Source organism: Rhineura floridana, chromosome 10 (assembly GCF_030035675.1).
Source record: "Rhineura floridana isolate rRhiFlo1 chromosome 10, rRhiFlo1.hap2, whole genome shotgun sequence".
NCBI classification, from domain to species: Eukaryota; Metazoa; Chordata; class Lepidosauria; order Squamata; family Rhineuridae; genus Rhineura; species Rhineura floridana.
Window position 1 is genome coordinate 83,869,444 of NC_084489.1, and position 22,186 is coordinate 83,891,629.

The window sequence follows — 22,186 nt, forward strand, 5'->3', positions numbered from 1 at the left end:
TTATCCCTCCTCCCATCACCCTCTCTCTTTCACCTCAACATCCAGCTGTTTTTTTCTAGAGAGTTTAATTCACTGGGGTTGCAACATTCGGCCCATTCTGTTTTCAAATGTTCTAGCTTCAATACTTTCTGCGGAAGTTTGATTCCATCTGCTCCCAAACCTCTGCCTTAGGAATACAGGCAAACGTATTGAGATAGTTTATTGAGAAGGTCAGTGTTCAGTTTAGGCTTTGATTCTGGGCACTACCCTTAGAATAATTATTTTGATGAAGAGATTTTGAGCTTTGCCATTTCCCTCTTGGACAAAACACATCAGTGTTGCAGTCTCTTGGCTTTAACTAATTTTTTTTTAATTGAACAGCAGGCGTAGGTTTTTTGAGATCCTAGTCACCAACTCTTTCCAAAACCACTTTTGACTGCCCACTCAAATTGCTAATTTTGATCAAAATTGTCTCACTTTCAAAAGACCTCTGGGGACACAATTAGAAGGAAATCTTCACAGGACAGAGTATTGTTGCCAGGACGGATGCTTTTAAAAGCCGAGGGCAGAATAGTTTTAATTTAATTACTGATCCAATTAAAGCTTTCTCCTTCAGTGGATTTCAGTAGTGTTCCTTGCTTAGGTCACAGGAAGAAACATTTCAACACAAATTTCTATTTCCAGTCTCCAAAGAGAGCACCTCAGACAAGTTCATCAGGGCCTCCTGATTCACACAATTATGTGGGTGTTTCAGAAAATAAGGGGAAGGTCCATAGCAGGTTTAGTCTCAGCAACGACAGCAGTGCTTTTTGTTGGCATAGAACATTTCCAGGGCTCAAAACATGTTGTATTCAGTGTGTCAATCATCCTAGCATCCAATCATCTTGCAAAGTGGGCCACTGTTACATTCACAGTATTACCAGTGGGAAGTTAAGGCTGAAAGCATAGTTGACTAACATCATTATGGCAGAGGCCAGATTTGAACTGAGGACTCTGGGTGAATATATTCAGAATTCAGGGGTGGATGAGTGTCCTATCATAGCTCCCCAGGGTCACAGGCAAAGGTCTGTCATCTCACCTATTGCCTGAACTCGTTTAATTGGAGGTGGTGTAAATGGAACCTGAGGCCTTCTACATCTGAGCAAGATGAACCTGTCCATATTTTCAGATCTTAGAGCTTTTTCTCTGGTCCCACTAACATCTATGCTGGTTGCCAGTTTGAAAGCAATCCGTCATCCTGACAGGCTGGTATTGATCCAAGTCCGTTCTTTGTCCATTTGCTGCTTCTTTTACCGATCTGTTTCCACCCCCCTTGGGAAAAAATATTGATATTCAAATCAGTATTTTTTAAAGGAAATAGCAATATTTTGAAAGGAAATTGTCGATAAATTGAAGAAATATTGATAAATGGAGGAAATATCAATAAAAATATCAGTATTAATATCAGTATCTTAGATGCAGATTTAAAAAAAAATTCTAGAAATAACTGCAGAAAATTACTACATAAAAATCGGTTCTGCAACGATTGCAAATAAATGCATTGATGGGAAATTTGGTCCCAACTCCTAACTGGGCAGAATTCTAGCACATCCCTACTAACATCTGAAGTGGGGATGTGAAAGAAAGGCTCTTCAGAGACTTCACCTGGGCTTTGGAAGTTTTTAGGAAGCTTCATTCAGGTCCCTGGGTGGGTTATAATAACTTAAAAATACAATATTAAAATCAGTTAAAAGAAATTACTATCAAGAGAATCGGGTCAGTCCTGAAAATGTGCGTAAGCTCTGATGTCAAAGGTCAGGGTAAGGAAGGTGCCAAACGTTCCTCTGTAGGGAGGGAATTCTACAGTTTAGGCTATAGGCTATCTGTTAGACCGTATCTCCCTATATGAGCCTGCCCGGGCCCTGAGATCCTCAGGAGAGGCCCTTCTCTCAATACCTATGTCCTCACAAGCACGACTAGTGGGGACGTGAGATAGGGCCTTTTCGGTGGCTGCCCCGAGGCTTTGGAACTCCCTTCCTAGGGAAGCAAGAATGCCCCCCTCCTTGCAGTCCTTCCGTCAGCAAGCAAAGACTTTTTTATTTCAACAAGCCTTTGGAACTGAAAGCTGTTAAGGACAGGACTTGAAGGGTGCTGCATTGCTATTGTCTAATTGTATTATTTTAAACTGAGTTTGAATTATTTTAACTGTATGTATGAATGGTTTTAATACTGTAAATAGTTTAATTCGATTTTAATCTAGACTTTTGTATGTTTTTAATTATATGTGTGCTTTTATCTGGAAGCTGCCATGAGTTCTAGTTTTGGGGAAAGGGCGGGGTAAAAATAATGATAATAAATAAATAAATAATAAATATAGTTTAGGGGCTACTACAGAGGATGCCCTCTCTGGGCCACTCTCACCCCAAATTTCTGAGAGGAGTGGAACTACCAAGAGGGGCCCCACTGTTTATTTATTATTTATTATCATTATTATCACTGTTGTTCGTAACATCCAAGGGGGTCTGTAGGGAAGGAGGTGGTCTTCCAGATATGTGAGACCTAAGCCTTTAGCACTTTGTACGCTAATGTGAGCACCTTGAATTGGGCCTAGAAACAAACCCGCAGCTTGGAAACAAACTGTTCTCACTTTTATGCTTTTGTTTTATCTCTTTTTTTGATATGAATATTATCTATTTTGGACATGAAGGTTTATCCTATGATATTCTTGTCCTTATTAGCCACAATAATGGGATATACATTTGAACAAATAAAGAAGTAGGAAGATGCACCTGGAGAAGAGGCAACTGAGAGGCAACAGAGTAGCCCTCTTCATATATTTGAAAGGCTGTCGCAGAGATGTTGGAGGACATTTGCTTTCTGTTGCTCCAGAGTGAGGTGGGGAGCAGCTGTGGCCCTCCAGATGTTGTTGGACTCCAGCTCCCATCAGCCCCAGCCAGCATGGCTAGTCGTCAGGGATGATGGGAGTTGGAGTCCGGCAACATCTGCTCAGCTTTGTAGGATCCAAACTAACAGGGGCAAATTAGAAGAAAAAAGGATTTAGACTAAACATTATGAAGATGCTCTAGATGGTACAAGGTGTTTGACCATGGAACAAATAGCCTCACAAGGTGGCAGATTCTCTTTCATTAGGGCTTTTTAAGCCAAGGCTGGCCACCTATCAGTAGGGATGAGAGAATCAGTCCATTTCAGCTTCTCTCGGTTTCTCATTTTTCCAGTCTTCAGTTCTTCACATTTTCACATCAGTATGCTTTAAAAAAAAGTCCTCATGAAGAAATCATCAACATTTTAGGGTGAATTTCTCCTGATACACACATTTTTGTATGCAATGTCGCACAATGTATGCCTTTTTGCAAAGCTGTTTCTCCTAATATAATGGATTTTTATGTTATTCCCATGAATATATGCATCTCTATGCATAATGTGCCACAGTAGATGCATTTTGGTACACATTATTTGGCCTGAGAACTACATTGCAAAATTCAGAAAAGTGTGAATTTCAAAGGATAGCTGTGTTTTGGAAATAGGAAATTTGGTAGGTTCAGCTTTAAATGTGAACTGAATTGAATTTATCTCTCATGTGTACCTCCAGCAGTGTCAAAGTAATGGGTTTCCTGCACTGAATGGGTGGTGCAATTCTAGGCATAGTTACTGAATAAATATCCTTAGGGTTATACAGTAAGGCTACAGTCCTAGGCATATGGGAATGACATGAATCCCACTGAAGTCACTGGGATTTCTTTCCAAGGAAGTATACAAATGATTGGTCTGGAGGAAGAACAGTGAATTAAAAAATAATCATTGTATTTATTTTATTTTTATTAATAAAAAATAAGTCATGGTTTCCCCCAAAGAATCCTGGGAACGGTAGTTCGTTCCCCTTACAGAGCTGTAATGACCAAAGTTGCCTGGGAAAAGGGATTGGTTGTTAAACTACTCTGAGAGTTCCCCAAATTCTTTGGGAGAAGGCATGAATGTTCAAAGAATTATGATACCGCTTTAAATGTATAGTGCACGAGGGGCCTAACTAGTGCCTATCCAAATTCTCATTGCACATCCCAGCATGATGCGCTATCAGTTTCTTTGCACAGACCTTGTACCATAAATCAGTCCTATTTTGCCTTATGTAAAGACTTGTCACTGTCTTTAGAATCCTACAGTTGGCTCTGCACTTTCTATACCAAACTGATGGCGGCACATGCAGCATTATCACATGGGGTTTCCTGCAACAGGCACCTAAAGCGTGGATAGCGTACGCATTGTTAAAACACCCATGTACACCCACTCCCAGGCGCAAGTGTTACAGATATAATGTTCACACACTTATGGGCTTATGGGAGGGTAGGTTAGATGGCCTTTAAAGAAAACTAGACAAATTCTTGGAAGATAAGGGTAGTCAAGATGCTTATGTACTGTACTTCCTCCATGACCAGAGACAGCATGCTTCTGAATACTGGTAGAGCAGGATAGGCCTATTGCCTTGGTGCCTTTCTTGTTCATTTCCCAAAGGCATCTGGTTGGCACTGTGAGAACAGGATGTTGTAGGAAATGGGCTTTTGGTCTAATCCATCAGGGCTCTTCTTATGTTCTTAGGAAGCACCAGCATAAAACTAGTGACCGTACAGCAGCAGTGTTGGCCAGCTGCAAATACACAATTACTCATTGTCTCTTGAAACATCAGTAACAGATCCCTGCTGCATAGATCTGAGTTTCCATGCCCGTTAGAACACTTTCTTCTTGGATCCTCTTTGTTTTAAAGGTATGCATCTACAGTGTTTCAAGCATGTGAGCATGCTGGAGGAAGTACGCCTCTGAATGCTTTTTGCTGGAAACCAGAAGTGGGAGAGTGCTGATATGTTCAGGTTCTGCTTTGGGCTTCTTATGGGCATCTGATTGGCCACTTTGAGAACAGGACGCTGGGCGAGATGGGGCCATTGGCCTGATTCAGCAGCCAGGCTCTTCTTACGTTCTTACACGGTGTCAATGTTACAGTTGTAGGAAGGTGCCTTATATCAGGTAATTTTCTCCATCTTGCTCAGTCTTGTCTGCTGAAGGTGTGGGAAACCCATGGCTCTCTGGATGTTGTTGGACTCCAACCCTCATTAGCCCTAGTCAGCATTGCCAATGGCCCAAGATGATGCAAGCTGTAGTCCAGCAACATCTGAAGGGCTACAGGTTCCCCTTCCCAGGTCAACTCAGACTAGTAGCACTTATCCTAAGTTTCAGGCAGAAGCATCTCTTTCACATCACAACATTCACGTCACAAACTCAGTAGCGTAGTGGCAATTTGAAAAGTGCAGGATCCCTTCATGTTAGTCAAAGTCCCACTCCCCCCCCAGCTGTTTTATGCTGCGGGATTGAGAATGAGATCCTTGTTAATGCCTTCTCCCACAACAACAGACATCCCTAGGAGCCAATAAGTATAAAAGAGGAGAATGTTTGCTTCTGTAAGAGTCTTCTCTGCGACTAACTCAACTCTTTTCATTCTGATTGGCTCCAATCAGCAGGGAAGGACAAGGAAGCATACTCCCCTTTCATGCTGATTGACTTGTAGGATGCTGGAGACATAAGGACAGTGCTCCCAAAACAGATGTTTGAAAATACTTGTCTCCTAAGGTAGCCTTATCAGAGAACTGCCTGTGGTTGCAACTGGAAATGTGGTTTTGTTGCTAGGTAGGTAGCTAGAATTCACAAGCAGGCCTGTTGCTTATTTATCTTCACAACCTCCGCCTGGATCTCTCTCCTACCCAACCCCCATAGCCATGGGTTTTATTTCCTTCCCTGGCCTCTTTTATCTCTTTAGAATTAGATAGGCTGTTTTTTGAGCAAGCTGTAGATGAAACAGAACTTTGAATGCACTGCCATGCTAAGTCCTCTTCCCCTTTTGATTAATTCATGCTCAGTCGCTGGCGCTTCCTCCAATCAGATCTTGCTGTCACCCATCACCACCAGCAGCCAAGGACTCTGCCAGTCAAATGTTTCTCAGGCTCCCTGGGAGATTTGGGGAGTTAGATTCTGAGCATTTGTTTGACTTTCATCTTCACTGCACCTGCCTTTTCCTGTCCCATGTTTTCCATCACATCATTTTGCGCAGATCGCTGGTGTTCTCTCCCAGGGAAAATTGAAACCAATTCATCTCAATTGAATGCAGAAAGCTGCAAACAACATCCTCGGGGCAAAAGAAACAAAACCAAGAGAATGAGACTCAAAGAAACTCAGTCTCACAGGATCGTTTTGCGCCACATGGTGCTAAGTGGTTGTACTTGGAAAGCTGAAGCCAGGGCATTGCTCCGCATGAACAGTGTGCTGGGGAAATGAAGAATGGAGCCAGGAGTAGGCTTTCTGATTATTATAATTATATAAATTTATATATGTCATTTTCCCATGCAACTGCAATCAAAGTGACATGCTGGGTAGAAAACATACAAAATGCAATCAGGATGAACAATACAACTAAAAACCCTTGACAGTGAAATAGCAGGAAGACTACAATGGAGGTGGTGGCAGCAGCATAATTAAATGCAACACCTAACAATTGATTGATTATTATTGCACTTGGATCCTGCATTTCCTCCTCTAAAGGAGTTCAAGATAACATTCCCCCTCTCTTCTCATTTCATCCTCACAACAACCCTGTGAGGTAGGTTAAACTGAGAGACAATGATTACCCAAAGATTACCCAGTCAGATTCATGGCTGAGTGGGGATTTGAACCCTGGTCTCCCAGGTCCTAGTCCAGCACTGTAACCACTATACCACACTGGCCTTTAATTGGGGGTAAACATGATTAATGTTTGGCTGCCTGCCCAAAAGGGCAGCCATTCACGTCTAGGTTTCCATTCTCCCTTGTTATATATACTAGAACATCCCCCTTCTTATGGCCTCAGTGTTTTCCCTGTGCCATCAGCTATTGGTGAAGTGCGGGGATGGGGAACAGCGGGACATCACAACACAATTGCCTGATGAGCACTTCAGAGTCTCAGGCTGCTAGATTCCATCATTCCATGTGCAGTGGTGTAGCCATAGATCACATACTGCCTTTGGCATAATGTTGTCCTCTAAATACAGGCTTGTTTGCTTTCCATACCAGAGTTTAGGCTTCCTCCATGAGAGTGAAAATAGACCTGATATTGGTTGATACTAGGGATGGGCGAAAAATTCGATTCAGTTCACATGTCGAGCTGAATCTATCAAATTTGAACTTTGTGAAACAAGATGAGAACACAGCCATCCTTTGAAATTCACACTTATTCAAAAATTTTGATGCAGTTTGCCAACCAATGTTTACAAAAATGCATATGTAAGGGGAAAGTGTGCATACAAATACATATATGAGTGAAAATAGTATGCAAAAATGCATTACACGATGAGAAATGTTTTGCAAAAATGCGTACGGTAGTCAAAACTTCCTTCAAATATGTGTTTAATAAGAGAAATTCACACTGAAATGCTGGAGAATTTTCATGAGTATTCTTTTAAAAAAAATACAAAAAGCTGCATCAGTGTGGAGAACTGAATTTAAGACTGGAAAAAATGAGAAACTGAGAGAAGCAAAACTGATAATCTCTCCATCCCTAGATGATACTAGCCTTTTTCTTTTTCTTCTTTATTTTGCAGGTTACGCCGATGCATTCAGACTGTTTTATCAGGAAGGAACAGGAGGCCTGCTTAGAGACCATCCGAAAACTGACCACCTTAATCCCACTGAACGAATCAGCACCAGGTGCGTTCTGGGACACAACCCTAACTCAACACATTCTCTTCCAGATCTCCCAGTGGTAATGTGCTGGATTCGGGAAATGAAGGAACGATGGAAAAATAGAGGGGCATGTTGGTTAATCTCCTCTTGAAGAGCTGAGTTTTGACTTGCAAAGCTCAGAGTGAAGCTGACAACACAAAGAGATAATTGAACATCTTATCATAAAAATACACACTGACAATGCCTATGGTCAGTGCTGATACAGAACTAGTGAGTGTTCTGGAAGTCATTGTAAGCAAGACCCGTTCATTGTTGTCTGTTTTTCCTTGAGTTGAGTTCTGCTGAAGGCTTTTGTTGTTGTTATGAATTGTATTTTGATATTTTGGGGCTGGTTGTTTCTGATGTATATTTACAGTCTTTTCATGATGTTACTGCATTTTATTATTATTTATTATTATTATTATTTATTTTATTATTTATTAAACTTATATACCGCCCGACTAGCCATAGCTCTCTGGGCGGTGAACAACAAAATACAATAAAATGAACAATATAATACAATAACAATAAAGCAATCAAAAATCAATAACAGCAAACATAACAAGAAAATAAATTAAGTTAAAATGCAAAAAGTTAAAATGCTTTGGGAAAGAGGAAGGTTTTAACTTGGCGCCGAAAGGATAACAATGTCGGCGCCAAGCGAACCTCCTCGGGGAGACTGTTCCACAGTTCGGGGGCCACCACTGAGAAGGCCCTAGATCTTGTCACCACCCTCCGGGCCTCTCTATGAGTCGGGACTCGGAGGAGGGCCTTCGTAGCAGAACGTAGTGTACGGGCCGGTTCATAGCGGGAGAGGCGTTCTGACAGGTATCGTGGTCCCGCACCGTATAAGGCTTTATAGGTTAACACCAGCACTTTGAATCTGGCCCGGAAGCAAATTGGTAGCCAGTGCCATGTCATGTCATGAATCCCTGCCGTCAAGGCACAAGGATCATGTGTCAGACCCAATTCCCACCCTTAGGGCAATTGATCTGGAACCAAAATATACCAAGTCACCCTTGCCAAGGCTGTGTGTCCAACACTAACCCTGCAAGGTAGACGGGTAGGCTGCCACCACCCCTTTTACTGGTACCACTCAGAGTCAGGGGATCTCTGAGCCCAGACACTAGTTAAACCAAGGTCCAAAAAGACAAGAGCCAAACTTTACACTCCTTGTCAGGAAACCTCTGGTAAAACCCACAAAGTAGACTTAAGCTTTTCACTTCTTTTTCCCTCTTTGGTAGTACGTGACTGAGATGGTCAAGGTGCTGAATTCAGAACCACCCTTTCTCTCAATGAACACACCAGGTTAAATAGAAGTAGCTTTATTAAAATATATAAGTGCACATCAAATATAGCAGCAAGTAATCCTTTAAGACCATACACCCAAACAGGGGTTTAGGTACATACAAGAGAGTTCATACACACAACAAGAAAATAACAAACTAGCTTACCTAACTACTTACACATGAGGTAGTTGGTTGCAGGGGCATCTCTCCTGAGAGAGATGGATGTTAAACACGAAGCAATGGAACTAGGCATAGGTTACCTCCCATAGGCAACACCACGGAACCACAAAAGCAGAACGCTATGGAACTCTGGAGCCAAGGCCATATTTTGATTATATGCTCCCTTGGAAAGCCCCTCCCCTTAACGATTTTATTTTTTACTCCCATTTATGGATTGCTTCCCATAAAATATCTCAAAGTGATTTCACAATAAAAACAGCGATAAAAACAATTACACAATTTCATATATAAAACAATGATAATAATTTTTTTAAAAAAATTAAAACTCTTGCATATATAAAACCAATTAAAACACATTCCTAGGCAAAAACAATTTCCTGTGTAAAAGTAATTTCAAATCCAGTGGTAGAATCTATCTTGTATGGAAACGGGTTGTGTCATGAGAGATGGTTCTCAGGACTTGAGGTCAATTTTATATTAAGAAAGGCAGCAAACAAAGGTGTCTGCTAATTAATAAGAGATTGAACTGTGATTCTGTTCTCTGAGCCTTGCATGGCCTGCTTTCTAGACCTGGGCTTGAATGGACCACTCCAAATCCACTGCCCCAATCTCAGGTGGGAAATATGGACAGCAATTGGTGATTTCTTGGGGTCTGTGTGTAGAGGGGGAAAGAGATTCTCAGTAATTCTCTGGTGTGAGTTTTTCTGGATGTCGTGGCAGCGACAACAGCTTTTGCCTGTTCTGAGTGATAGCCTCAGCAATACAGAGCCAAGACAACAGTGGTACCTGAGACAGCTCCATGTAAGACTCAGACAGGCACCTCCGTAAGAGCAGAACTCAAATGTTGTTTCAGCAGAAGTCATCTTAGACTAAGCCTTGAATAGGAGCAACAGCTCTATCTCGGGGAATGATGCTATGTGATGGGGTGGATGGGTCATGAATGCACATTTTGATCTGAAATTTGAGTTGGAAATGAACCCATTCTTTCCATTGTCCCACTGTTGAATATCAGCTGGTGCATCCAGTTGTTGATTTTATTGCCCTCCCCACAAAAACAACTATCGATAAGGGCTCTTGTTTTTTAATATGCCTCACATCCTCAGAGGAAGGCAATGGTAAACCACCTCTGAATACCGCTTACAGTGAAAACCCCATTCATAGGGTCGCCATGAGTCGGAATCGACTTGAAGGCATTCCATTATTATTATTATTATTATTATTATTATTATTATTATTATTATTATTATTACATATCCACAAGACTTGGGAACATTTATTTATGTATTACATCTTTTATCCCACTTTTTGGATACAAATTCTTTCCAAACTGGCTTCACAGCAACTGAGATTCAACATTCACTGCTGCTGTTGGGAGCTGTACATCAATTAAAAGACCTGCCCTCAGGATTACAAATTATAACGCAAATATATACAAAAAAAGGGGAGTGGAGGGCAGCGGCTGAGAAGAGAGGATGCCAGAATCCAGTTCTGATCAGGCTGGTGTTCCCTTACTAGTAATCTTGCTGGACTGGTTCCAGAATCCCTCATTTTTTTCACTCTTCAGTTCTCCACAATTCCATATCAGGTTGCATTTAAAAAAAAAAAAACTCTCATGAAAATTCAGCAGCACTTTTGGGAGAATTTCTCCAAATATACACATCTTTGTGTACGTTTTGACTGATATACACATTTTTTATAGAAAGCAATTTCCCCTTGAATAATGCATTTTGGTATGCTGTTTTCATACTTTGAAGAACTTTGAACTTAGCCCAGTTAGCTAATAGGTAGCCAGTGCAATTCTTTCAGCAGCAGAGTGACATGTTGGCGATATCCTGCTCCAGTGAGCAGTCCTGCTGCCGCATTTTGGACCAGCTGCAGCTTCAGGACCAACCTCAAGGGCAGCCCCACATAGAGCGCATTACAGTAATCCAATCTGGAGGTTACCAGTGTATGGACAACAGTGCTCAGGCTATCCAAGTCTAGAAACGGCCGCAGCGGTCTTAATATCCAAAGCTGGTGAAAGGCACTCCTAGCCATGGAGGTCACCTGGGCCTCTATCGACAAAGATGGATCTAGGAACACCCCCAGACTATGGACCTGCTCTTTCAGAGAGAGTACGACCCCATCCAAAGCAGGCAATTGACCAATTATCTGAACTCGGGAACCACCAACCCACAGTGTCTCCATCTTGCTAGGATTCAGACTCAGTTTACTGCCCCTCATCCAGCCCACCACCGAGTCTAGGCAGTGGTCCAGGGCTTGCACAGCCTCTCTCGATACAGATGTTACAGAGAAATAGAGGTGGGTATTGTCAGCGTACTGCTGACACCTCACCCCAAATTTCTTGATGACCGCTCCCAAGGGCTTCATATAGATGTTAACAGCATGGGGAACAAGATGGTACCCTGCAGCACCCCAAAGCACAACTGCCAGGGGGCCATGCCTCCAATCATCCAATGCTCTTTCCTGAAAATGACCCTGGAGATAGGTTCAGAACCACTGTAAAACAGTGCCTCCAATACCCATCTCACCAGGTCAGCCCAGAAGGATACCATGGTCAATGGACTTTCTCCCAGGTGCATGTATACACAGGATTGTGGGCTCTGTTAATTATCAAAAACTACAGCTGTTAAAAACTTAGGAAGCTTCTTTATACCAAGTAGCTTAGTATTGTCTACACTGACTGGCAGTGGCTCTCCAGGGTTTTAGGCAGGGAGTCTTTCCTTGCCCTCCCTGAAGATGCTGAAGTTTGAACCTGGGACCTTCTGCATGCAAAACAGATGCTCTGCTACCGACCTACAGTCATTCTCCATCTTCTGGAAGATGACACAACACCACAGCAGATTGCATGGAAAACACACCAAATGGAGAAAGGAATGGATTTGGTGGCAGCAGTGACACCTGGGCCTTTCTGACTGGTTTTGTATGTGCGTATTTCCTTCCTTTTCCCTCTTGATCCCCGGGTTCCTGTTCATAAGAAGAGCCTGCTGGATCAGGCCAGTGGCCCATCTAGTCCAGCATTCTGTTCTCACAGTGGCCAACCAGGTGCCTGGGGGAAGCCCGCAAGCAGGACCTGAGTTCCTTTGTTTGAGATGTCGACGGCACATGGATGGTTTGCATGCAGAAGGTCCCACTTCCAGGTTCAAACCCCGGCGTCCCCAGTTACAAGGATCAGGTGACGGGGAAAACCCATGCTTGAGACAGTGCAAAGCATCTGCCAGTCAGAGTCAATACTGCTTGCTGAATGAAGAGGCTGGTCTGACGTAAAACAGCACCCTATGCTCCTATTCTTTTGTTGCATGCACGGATGCCACACAGTTAGCCCATCGCTGCGAGCGGTTTTGCAGTTCTGTGTTTTGCCACCGGCAAAAAAACCGGCATCTGACCCTGCTGCCATTGTCATTTAGTATACGTGCCCCATCCACATCCTGGATGTGCGTCCCTGTTGGGAACTGAACGAAAAGGCCTTTGGGGAAGGGTGTGAGCTCAGTATGACCGACAGCTCGTCATAATGATAAGAGTTGTTCCTGTACCCAGCTGCAAAAGGAAGAGCGCTTGTAGAGCAAATTATGCCATCCCTAACTCCAAGCCGGGCCAAGGGAAATAAGAACAGCTTGCTGAAAGGCTTGGAAAGGAGGGAAGATTGATGAGGCATCGCAACAAAAGGGCCAAGCAAACGTTCCCTTGCTGCTGCGACACAGCTGTGAGGCACCATCTTGTCGCTGAGCGTGGAAGGGTTTTTTTCACCCCCAAAATGCACATTTGTGAATTTGTCTCTCTTGCAGCGCTTGGCAAAGTGAAACCTACTAGCCAATCATCACCCCCACCCCTCCACAAACCCCCATCCTTTGCTGAGTTTATTATTCACTTTCACGTTAGAAGAATAACAAAGCTTGTTTGGCTTGATTGTCATCAGGAGAGACATCATCTCTCTCCCCCCCCCCGCTTTGCACATTGCCAGGCATTTTATCTTTGAAAAGCGGTTTGGTGTGTGTGTGTTTTGGGGGACGTGCAGATGGCTGAGGAGGAGGGAGCGTGATGCAGGGTTTATAAAATAATGCATGGGATGGGGAAAACAGATCAAGAGAACTTGTTCTCTCCCCCTCCCCCCGTAATATCAGAATCCAAGGGCATCCAATGAAATTGACGGGTGGTCGATTCACAACAGATGAAAGAATGGACTTCTTCACACAGTACATAATTCACTAATGGAATATGCTGCCAAGAGATGTGGAGTTGTTTTATTTGGTCGGTTACAAGGCAGATGATTCATCAGCCAAAAGCCGAGCAAGATGTGATGGGCATTTGAAGAGCTCAACCTTTGCCCTCTGCCTACATGTAAAGCAGCAGCGTGCCACAGTCGTGGCTTCCCCCAAAGATTCCTGGGAACTGCAGCTTGTTAAGACTGATGAGAGTTGTTAGGAGACCCCTCACAGAGGTACGATTCTCAGAGTTCCCTGGGAAGAGGGATTGATTAGCTCTGTGAGGGAAATAAGGGGGTCTTCTGACCATTCTCAGCACTCCTAACAATCTATAGTTCCCAGGATTTTTTTGGGAGGGTGGAGCCATAGTTGTTTAAAGTGATATATAAGGGCTTTAAAGGTACAGTGCAGATGGGGCCTTGTGCTGGTGCTTCTGGGGCAAGTTAATGAATGCTCATTCTTTCTGATTTGCACCTGGGCTGAGAAAGGAGGCAAATTAACTTCCATTTACCTACCTTACAAATTATCTCCTGCTAATTATGGGAAGGGCTATCATGACCCCTGACATGGGGACTTTGCAGCGCATGGTTGAGGACTTGGATGAGGTTCGGGCTACTTTGTCAGGGATCAGAGGGGAAACAACCAGTACCTTGTTCTGGGCTCTCCTGGTTGGAGGACACAGCCCTGCCACCCTCCTCTGATTAATCCCCGGCAGTACTTTTGTCTCTCTGAGCTTGCAGAAGCCAAAGGCTACAAAATCAGGTGGGGGCCCTTAAAGGTGAAAGCCAGCCAGCTCCTGAGCCTACCATACTTCAGACCTGGTCCTAAGGCTTCAGTTGGCTTTAGCTCCCTAGAGAGAACCTCTCCTGAAGTTGCTGCAGAAGGTCCCCTTGGAGCTGTCCAAGGTTCTGTATGCTCTCTGCTTGACTTGGATTTGTGGCTTGACGCTGCCTGCTTCCCCTCAGACTCAGGCCCTCATGGCACTGGACAGGACAAAGGCACAATCTCTAACCACTTTCAGAAGTCTCCTCCAATGGTTCGTTAAACAAAGTGCAGGGGCCATTTCCACTGGTGCCACCATCTCTGCCCCCATTGTGGTCAAGATGAGGAGCTTCTGTGTGTATGTGCAAAGGCTTCTCCTCACAATTTGGAACTCTGAACAGTTCCATTCCCTGGCTTCACAGAGCAGCTTTCTATGTACAGCTGAGTATATAGGGTCTCCATGCAGACCTACTGAATGTGTGGAGCTTTAGGGGGTGGAGCCAGCAGACATGTTTGCCATTGGGGCCTCATATCTAGAAATATCTAGAAAGTGCTTCTGAAAAGTCTTTCTGCTTTCTGACCAATGGAAATAGTACCATAGTTTTAGACTGTTTCTGTGTTATCCTACACCTGAGGGCCTCTTCTTTAGCTGTTGCTGATATATATGCATGTGTAATATGCAGGGGAAAGTATCACCATCATCATCATCGTCACCATCATCATCATCATCAACAACAACAATATAATTTTATTTATTTATTTATTATTTCAATTTATATATTTATTATTTCAATTTAATTGTTAACATCAACTCAACTGCTTTCCCACTCTGGCTTCTGCAAAGCTTAAAACCAGGATCCTCACCCATTTAAGCAATCTTTCGTTGTTGTTATGTGCCTTCAAGTCGATTTTGACTTATGGTGACCCTATGAATCAGTGATCTCCAAGAGCATCTGATCTTGCATTTTGGATAGTCTGTTCATAGGGTTTTCGTGGTAAGAGGTATTCAGAGGTGGTTTAGCATTGCCTTCCTCTGAGTCTGGATGCATCTTAGTCTGGTGTCTTAGCTTTGACCATTCTGCCATGGGTGCCCCTGCTAGGAGTCTAGCCTCTTGGTCTAGACTCCTGACGGCATTGCTTTCAGCTTCTTTGACACTCTCAAACCCCCTCACCATGTTAAGGTGTTGTATGAGGTGAAATTGCATACAAATAATTAAAAAAATGACTTTCAGTGATGAATGGATGTGTCACAGCAGGCACTAGTTTAGGAGAAGTTTCTTTCTCCTTTGTGTGAGAGAGGTGGAGGATGCCACTTGCGTGATGGTGCCTACAATGGTGGGAGTTGGACTTGATGCCCTTATAGGCCCCTTACAACTCTACTCTTCTGTGATTCTGTGATCCATGTTTTTATATCTATGGGCAGATCCATACCATGCATTTAAAGCACATCCAACACAGAGCTACAAATCCCCAGCACACTTAATCTATAGTTCCCATGATTCTTTGGGGGAAGTCTTGTGCTTTAAATGTGTGTTGGATATGTTTTAAATGCATGGTGTGAACCTGCCCTATGTCTGTAATTCTGGTACCTGATAGGTTGAGGTGTGTGGCACCTATCTAATCAAACAAAACATTTTAAATTGGAGGAGAGCTTTGCGCATACCATGGATCACAAAAAAGACAAATAATTGGGTGTCAGAACAAATTAAACCAGAACTTCCAATAGCATCTGTCCTGAACCACCCTGTTCAGATCTTGTCAGTTCAGGGCTGTGGCTTCCTTTATGGAATCAAACCATCTCTTGTTTGGTCTTCCTCTTCTTCTACTCCCTTCTGTTTTTCCCAGCACTATTGTCTTTTCTAGTGAATCATGTCTTCTCATGATATCTCCAAAGTATGATAACCTCAGTTTCATCATTTTAGCTTCTAATGATAATTCTGGTTTAATTTGTTCTAACACCCAATTATTGGTCTTTTTCACAGTCCATGGTATCTGCAAAGCTCTCCTCCAGCACCACATTTCAAATGAGTTGATTTTTCTCTTCTCTGCCTTTTTCACTATCCAACTTTCATATCCATACATAGAGATTGGGAATATCATGGTCTGAATGATCCTGACTTTAGTGTTCAGTGATACATCTTTGCATTTGAGGACCTTTTCTAGTTCTCTCATAGCTCCCCTCCCCAGTCCTGGCCTTCTTCTGATTTCTTGACTATTGTCTCCATTTTGGTTAATGACAGTGCCGAGGTATTGATAATTATTGATAAGTTCAATGTCCTCATTGTCAACTTTAAAGTTACATAAATCTTCTGTTGTCATTACTTTAGTCTTTTTGACGGTCAGCTGTAGTCCTGCTTTTGTGCCTTCCTCTTTAACTTTCAACAGCATCTGTTTCAAATCATTACTGCTTTCTGCTAATAGTATGGTATCATCTGCATATCTTAAATTATTGATATTTCTCTCACCAATTTTCACACCTCCTTCATCTTGGTCCAATCCCGCTCTCCGTATAATATGTTCTGCATATGGACTGCCTTCAAGTCAATCCCGATTTATGGCTACCCTATGGATAGGGTTTTCATGGTAAGTGGTATTCAGAGGGGGTTTGCCATTGCCTCCCTCTGAGGCTAGTCCTCCCCAGCTGGCTGGGGCCTGCTCAGCTTGCCACAGCTGCACAAGCCAGCCCCTTCCTCGTCCGCAACTGCCAGCTGGGGGCAACTGGGATCCTTGGGACTATGCAGCTTGCCCACGGCTGCAGAGGTGGCAGGGCACGTAACCCTTGAGCAACTCACTGTGGGGTGATCTTTAGCTGGCCCTTTACACCCAGCAGACATGAGCGGGGATTTGAACTCACAAACTCTGGACTCCCAGCCAGGCTCTCCTCCCCACTGTGCTAGGGTGATAAAATACACCCCTGTCTCACACCCTTTCCAACTGGGAACCAATCAGTTTCTCCAAATTCTGTCCTTAAAGTAGCCTCTTGTCCAGAGTATAGGTTGCACATCAGGACAATCAGATGCTGTGGCACCCCCATTTCTTTTAAAACAGCCATTTGTCAAGAATGCTTTGATTTGGATTCCTGCACTGAGCAGGAGGTTGGACTTGATGGCCTTATAGGCCCCTTTCAACTCTACTATTCTATGATTCCGTGATTGCATAGGTTTTCACGATCTACACAATCAAAGGCTTTGCTGTAATCTATAAAGCACAGGGTGATTTTCTTCTGAAATTCCTTGGTCCGCTCCATTATCCAACATATGTTTGCGATATGATCTCTTGTACCTCTTCCCTTTCTAAATCCAGCTTGGACATCTGGCATTTCTCACTCCATATATGGTAAGAGCCTTTGTTGTAGAATCTTGAGCATTACTTGCATGGGATATTAAGGCCTTTCGTCTATCTAGCCCCATATTGTCTTGGCCGTCATTGGCATTACCTTTCCACATTCTGAAGCTAGAGTCTCTCCTGCTCCTGCTCCTCTTTTAACTGGACATGTCTGGGATCGAACCTGGGACCTTCTGCACACACAAAGCATGTGCTCTACCACTGAACTATCCCAACATATGCAATGACTTGCCGAATTTTTTTTTTAAAAAAAAAGAACAAGAAAGAATCTGTCTGTGACTGGAGACAAGCTCATTACACAGCATGTTTTTGATCTTGGAATGATCAGAAGGCCTCTTGGTAACTGGCAGCGCTAGGCCAAGAGAATCTTAAATTACATTTCCCCCCCTAGTTATGAAAGATGACAGCCTTTGAAAAATGACTTGCACTGCAGATCTTTTTCCAATCTAGAACAAAAGTGTGTATGTATGTATGTATATATGTATGTGTGTGCGTGTGTGTGTGTATACATACCTCCGAAAAGACCGTGCCCTACAGCAGCTGCACGCATGCTGCAGCTCTGGGAAACTCAACTGAGCAGCTGCTTTGACTCACAAAGAGAATAGTAAATGTTGCTCAAAGAGCAGGATCTTGATGAGAAGAGAATGGGTTGTGTGAGCCAAAAAGAGCCGTGCCTGGCTCCCACCAACCCATCCCCCGTTCCTGATTTAATTAGCTATGTTTTGCAGTTAAAGCCATCTCACATGTATCCTGTGCTGTTTGTTTTCAAGCAATGTTTCTGGATTCATTTGTGGTGTTGCCTGAAAGCCCCCTCTTTCTGTTCTCAAAATTGTCTAGGCCTGAGCGTCGTCTCAGCCCCTAACCCCTTCATACCTGAGGGACCTAGATGATGCCAAAACCTAGTACATAAAGCTGCCACTCTCATAAAGTCAGGCTTGATGACCTCTGGCTCTTGTAAGGATGTATGAAATACTGGGGATTTTTAATCTTTGGTTCATCTCAGAGAACCAAAGTTTGGAAGCCTGCAGAAGCAAAAGAACCTGGAAAAACAGCCCTTCTGTGAACTCAGCTACATATCTTAGAAGCCGGAGGGTACAGACATCCTGACTCTCGTGGAAATTATGGAACGGTGCCTCAGTGAGAAGCAAGCGCTCCCGACAAATGAAGAAATAGCCTGCATAGTGTTTATGGTAATCTGCACCTTTAGAAGGAGACAGGATAGCTCACATCCACAGGATTGCTGGTAGTTCTACCAGCCAACTCTCGGATCTCCAGTTGCTGCTCTTTAATGCCAGATCGGTAAATAATAAAACCTCCCTCATCTATGATTTAATCATGGATGAGGCGGCCGATCTGGCATGCATTACCGAAACCTGGGTGAGCGACCTGGGAGGTATTAATTTCTCCCAGTTGTGCCCACCTGGGTATTCGGTTCAGCATCTGGGTAGATCCGAGAGTCGGGGAGGGGGAATTGCTGTGGTCTATAGAAGTTCCATCTCTCTTGTTAGGCACCCCATCCAAGTGGCTGATGGCCTGGAGTGTCTGCACATTACGTTGGGCCAGCAAGACAGACTGGGAATACTGTTGGTGTACCGTCCACCCTGCTGCCCAACAGCTTCCCTAACTGAGCTGACAGAGGTGGTCTCGGACTTGGTGTTGCCCTCTCCCAAACTTTTGGTATTGGGGGATCTCAACATTCATGCCGAGGCCGCCTCTGGAGCGGCTCAGGACTTCATGACCTTCATGACAGCCATGGGGCTGTCTCAATTTGTTGCTGGCCCGACGCATGTGTCAGGACATACTCTAGACTTGATTTTTGCCACTGGAATGGGGGAAGGTGATCTGGGAGTGTGGAATCTTACATCTATTCCTTTGTCATGGACAGATCATCGCCTCTTGAGATTTAGACTCACATCGTCTTCTCCCCTCTGCAAGGGTGGAGGACCAATTAAGATGGTCCGTCCCCGGAGACTAATGAATCCTGAAGGATTTCAGAGGGCTCTGGGGGATTTTCTGGCTGATAAAACTGACGATCCTGTCGAAACCCTGGTCACTCTGTGGAATACGGAAATGACCCGGGCAGTTGACACAATCGCCCCGGTGCGCCCTCTCCATTGCAGAGCTCAATTGGCCCCTTGGTTTACCTCGGAGCTAAGAGTGATGAAGCAAGAAAGGAGACGGTTGGAGGGTAAATGGAGACGAACTCCCAACGGCTGTAATTATGCACTTGTGAAGGCCTCCACGAAACGCTATGTGAAGGCGGTGAGGATGGCGAAGAAGCAATACTTCGCTACCTCCATTCAGTCATCTTGTAACCGCCCAGCGGAACTTTATAAGGTTGTCCGGAGACTTTTACACTCTGGTTCTCCGGACACAATATTACCATCAATAGCCCGCTGTAATGAGTTTGCGAGGCACTTCCAAGACAAGATCATAAACATCTGTCAGGACCTTGACTCCAATATTGTAACAGTTGAATCTAATGAGGTGTCCAGAACACAGTCTTGTCCTGTTTTATTGGATGAGTTTCAGTTGGTACAGCTCGAGGATGTGGACAAGGTGCTTGGACAGATACAGGTGACTACTTCCGCTCTGGACCCTTGCCCCTCGTGGCTAATAAAAGCTAGCAGAAATGGAACGGCCGGCTGGGCCAAGGAGGTAATTAATGCCTCGTTACGAGAGGGAGTGGTCCCACCTTGCCTGAAACAGGCGGTAGTGCGACCGCTCCTAAAAAAGTCCTCCTTGGACCCTGATAACTTTAACAACTATAGGCCGGTAGCAAATGTTCCATTTCTGGGCAAGGTTCTAGAGCGCGTGGTCACTCGCCAACTCCAGGCCCTCTTGGATGAAACTGATTATCTGGATCCATTTCAATCCGGCTTTTGGCCGGGGTTTGGTACAGAAACAGCCTTGGTCGCCCTGTATGATGACCTCTGTCGGGAGAAAGACAGAGGGAGTGTAACTCTGTTGGTTCTCCTTGATCTCTCGGCGGCTTTTGATACCATCGACCATGGTATCCTTCTGGGGCGACTCGCGGAGTTAGGAGTTGGAGGCACTGCTTGGCGGTGGCTGTGCTCCTATCTTGAGAATCGTCTCCAGAAGGTGATGCTTGGGGTACACTACTCGAGTCCCTGGGTGCTCCAGTATGGGGTCCCGCAGGGCTCAGTTCTGTCCCCCATGCTTTTTAATATCTATATGAAGCCGCTGGGTGAGGTCATCAGGAGTTATGGAGTGCATTTTCAGCAATATGCTGATGATACGCAGCTCTATTTCTCCTTTTCATCTTCTTCAGGTGAGGCTGTTGCTGTACTGAACCGCTGCCTGGCCGCGATAATGGACTGGATGAGAGCAAACAAACTGAAACTCAATCCTGACAAGACTGAGATGCTGCTAGTTGGGGGGCCCTCTGCTCAGATGGTTGATGTCAGACCTGTCCTAGATGGGGTTACACTCCCCCTAAAGGAACAGGTCCGTAGTTTGGGGATCTTATTAGATCCACTTCTGTCACTTGAGGCCCAGGTAGCCTCGGTGGCACGAAATGCGTTCTACCAGCTTCGGCTGGTAGCCCAACTACGACCCTATCTGGACAGGGAGAACCTAGCCTCAGTTATTCACACTCTGGTAACCTCTAGATTGGATTACTGTAATGCTCTCTACGTAGGGTTACCTTTGAAAATGATTCGGAAACTTCAGCTAGTGCAGAATGCTGCGGCCAGAGTTCTTACTGGGATGAAGAAATTCGATCACATAACACCTATTCTGCCCCAACTGCACTGGCTTCCAATATGTTTCCGGGCCAGATCCAAAGTGTTGGTCCTTACCTATAAAGCCCTTAACGGCACTGGACCGCAATATCTGATGGAACGCCTCTCCCGCTATGTTCCTACCCGTTCACTCCGCTCGACGTTTAAGGCCCTTCTCCGGGTCCCAACCCATACAGAGGCCCGGAGAACAGTAACAAGATCTAGGGCCTTTTTGGTGCTGGCCCCCGAATTATGGAATGCCCTCCCAGATGAGATACGCCTGGCGCCTTCTCTGTCATCTTTCCGGCGCCAGGTAAAAACCCACCTCTTCACCCAGGCATTTTAAAGTATTTAAGCTTTTAATCTTATTTTTTTTAGTTTTCTTTCACTTTGTTTATATAATGTTTATATTGTCTGCGCAATACACACTTGCTGTATTTTAAATATTGTGGTTTTATCATGTTGTACACCGCCCTGGGAGCTGCTAGCTATAGGGCGGTTTAGAAATGCAACTAAATAAGTAAATAAATAGCTGATTACTGGAAACATCAGGAATTTACAGTTGGAAGATTGCAGCTATTATCTGGGAATGGTTCCTAGAAAACAACAGATTCCTTGACCGGTAATCCTAAATCCTTCTATTGTTTTTACATATCATATTTGCATCTCCCTGGTCACATTTATATTGTTTTTAGTTCTGTTAGAAAAAGTTTAGAACACAGGGAGTTTGAAGGGGTCGTCAGTTCCTCTTCTTGGAGGGCTCCAATGGCTGCCTCGCTTCACAATGCACCCCAGCCACATCGAGACAAATGCTGAACATCAAAGCTAAGGACTTGGGTGAGATCTTTCAGATCTGGTGCAGGTTACACGAGGGCGGAGCTTTGGCTCATTGGGCTAGATATGAACGTCTCTCTCTCAGCCTTAGACTCACAGCAACTCTTCAGGAAAGGTA

General features: G+C 44.2%; 1 protein-coding gene across 1 annotated transcript in view; it reads left to right on the forward strand.

Moving 5' to 3' along the window:
* The window catches only part of ADCYAP1R1 (ADCYAP receptor type I), a 128,122-nt gene that overhangs the window by 20,710 nt on the left and 85,226 nt on the right, over positions 1-22,186 (forward strand). The window contains exon 2 of the mRNA XM_061585785.1: positions 7,593-7,698. Within this exon, the coding sequence (XP_061441769.1) occupies positions 7,593-7,698 (106 nt within the window). The remainder of the gene's footprint in view (positions 1-7,592; positions 7,699-22,186) is intronic.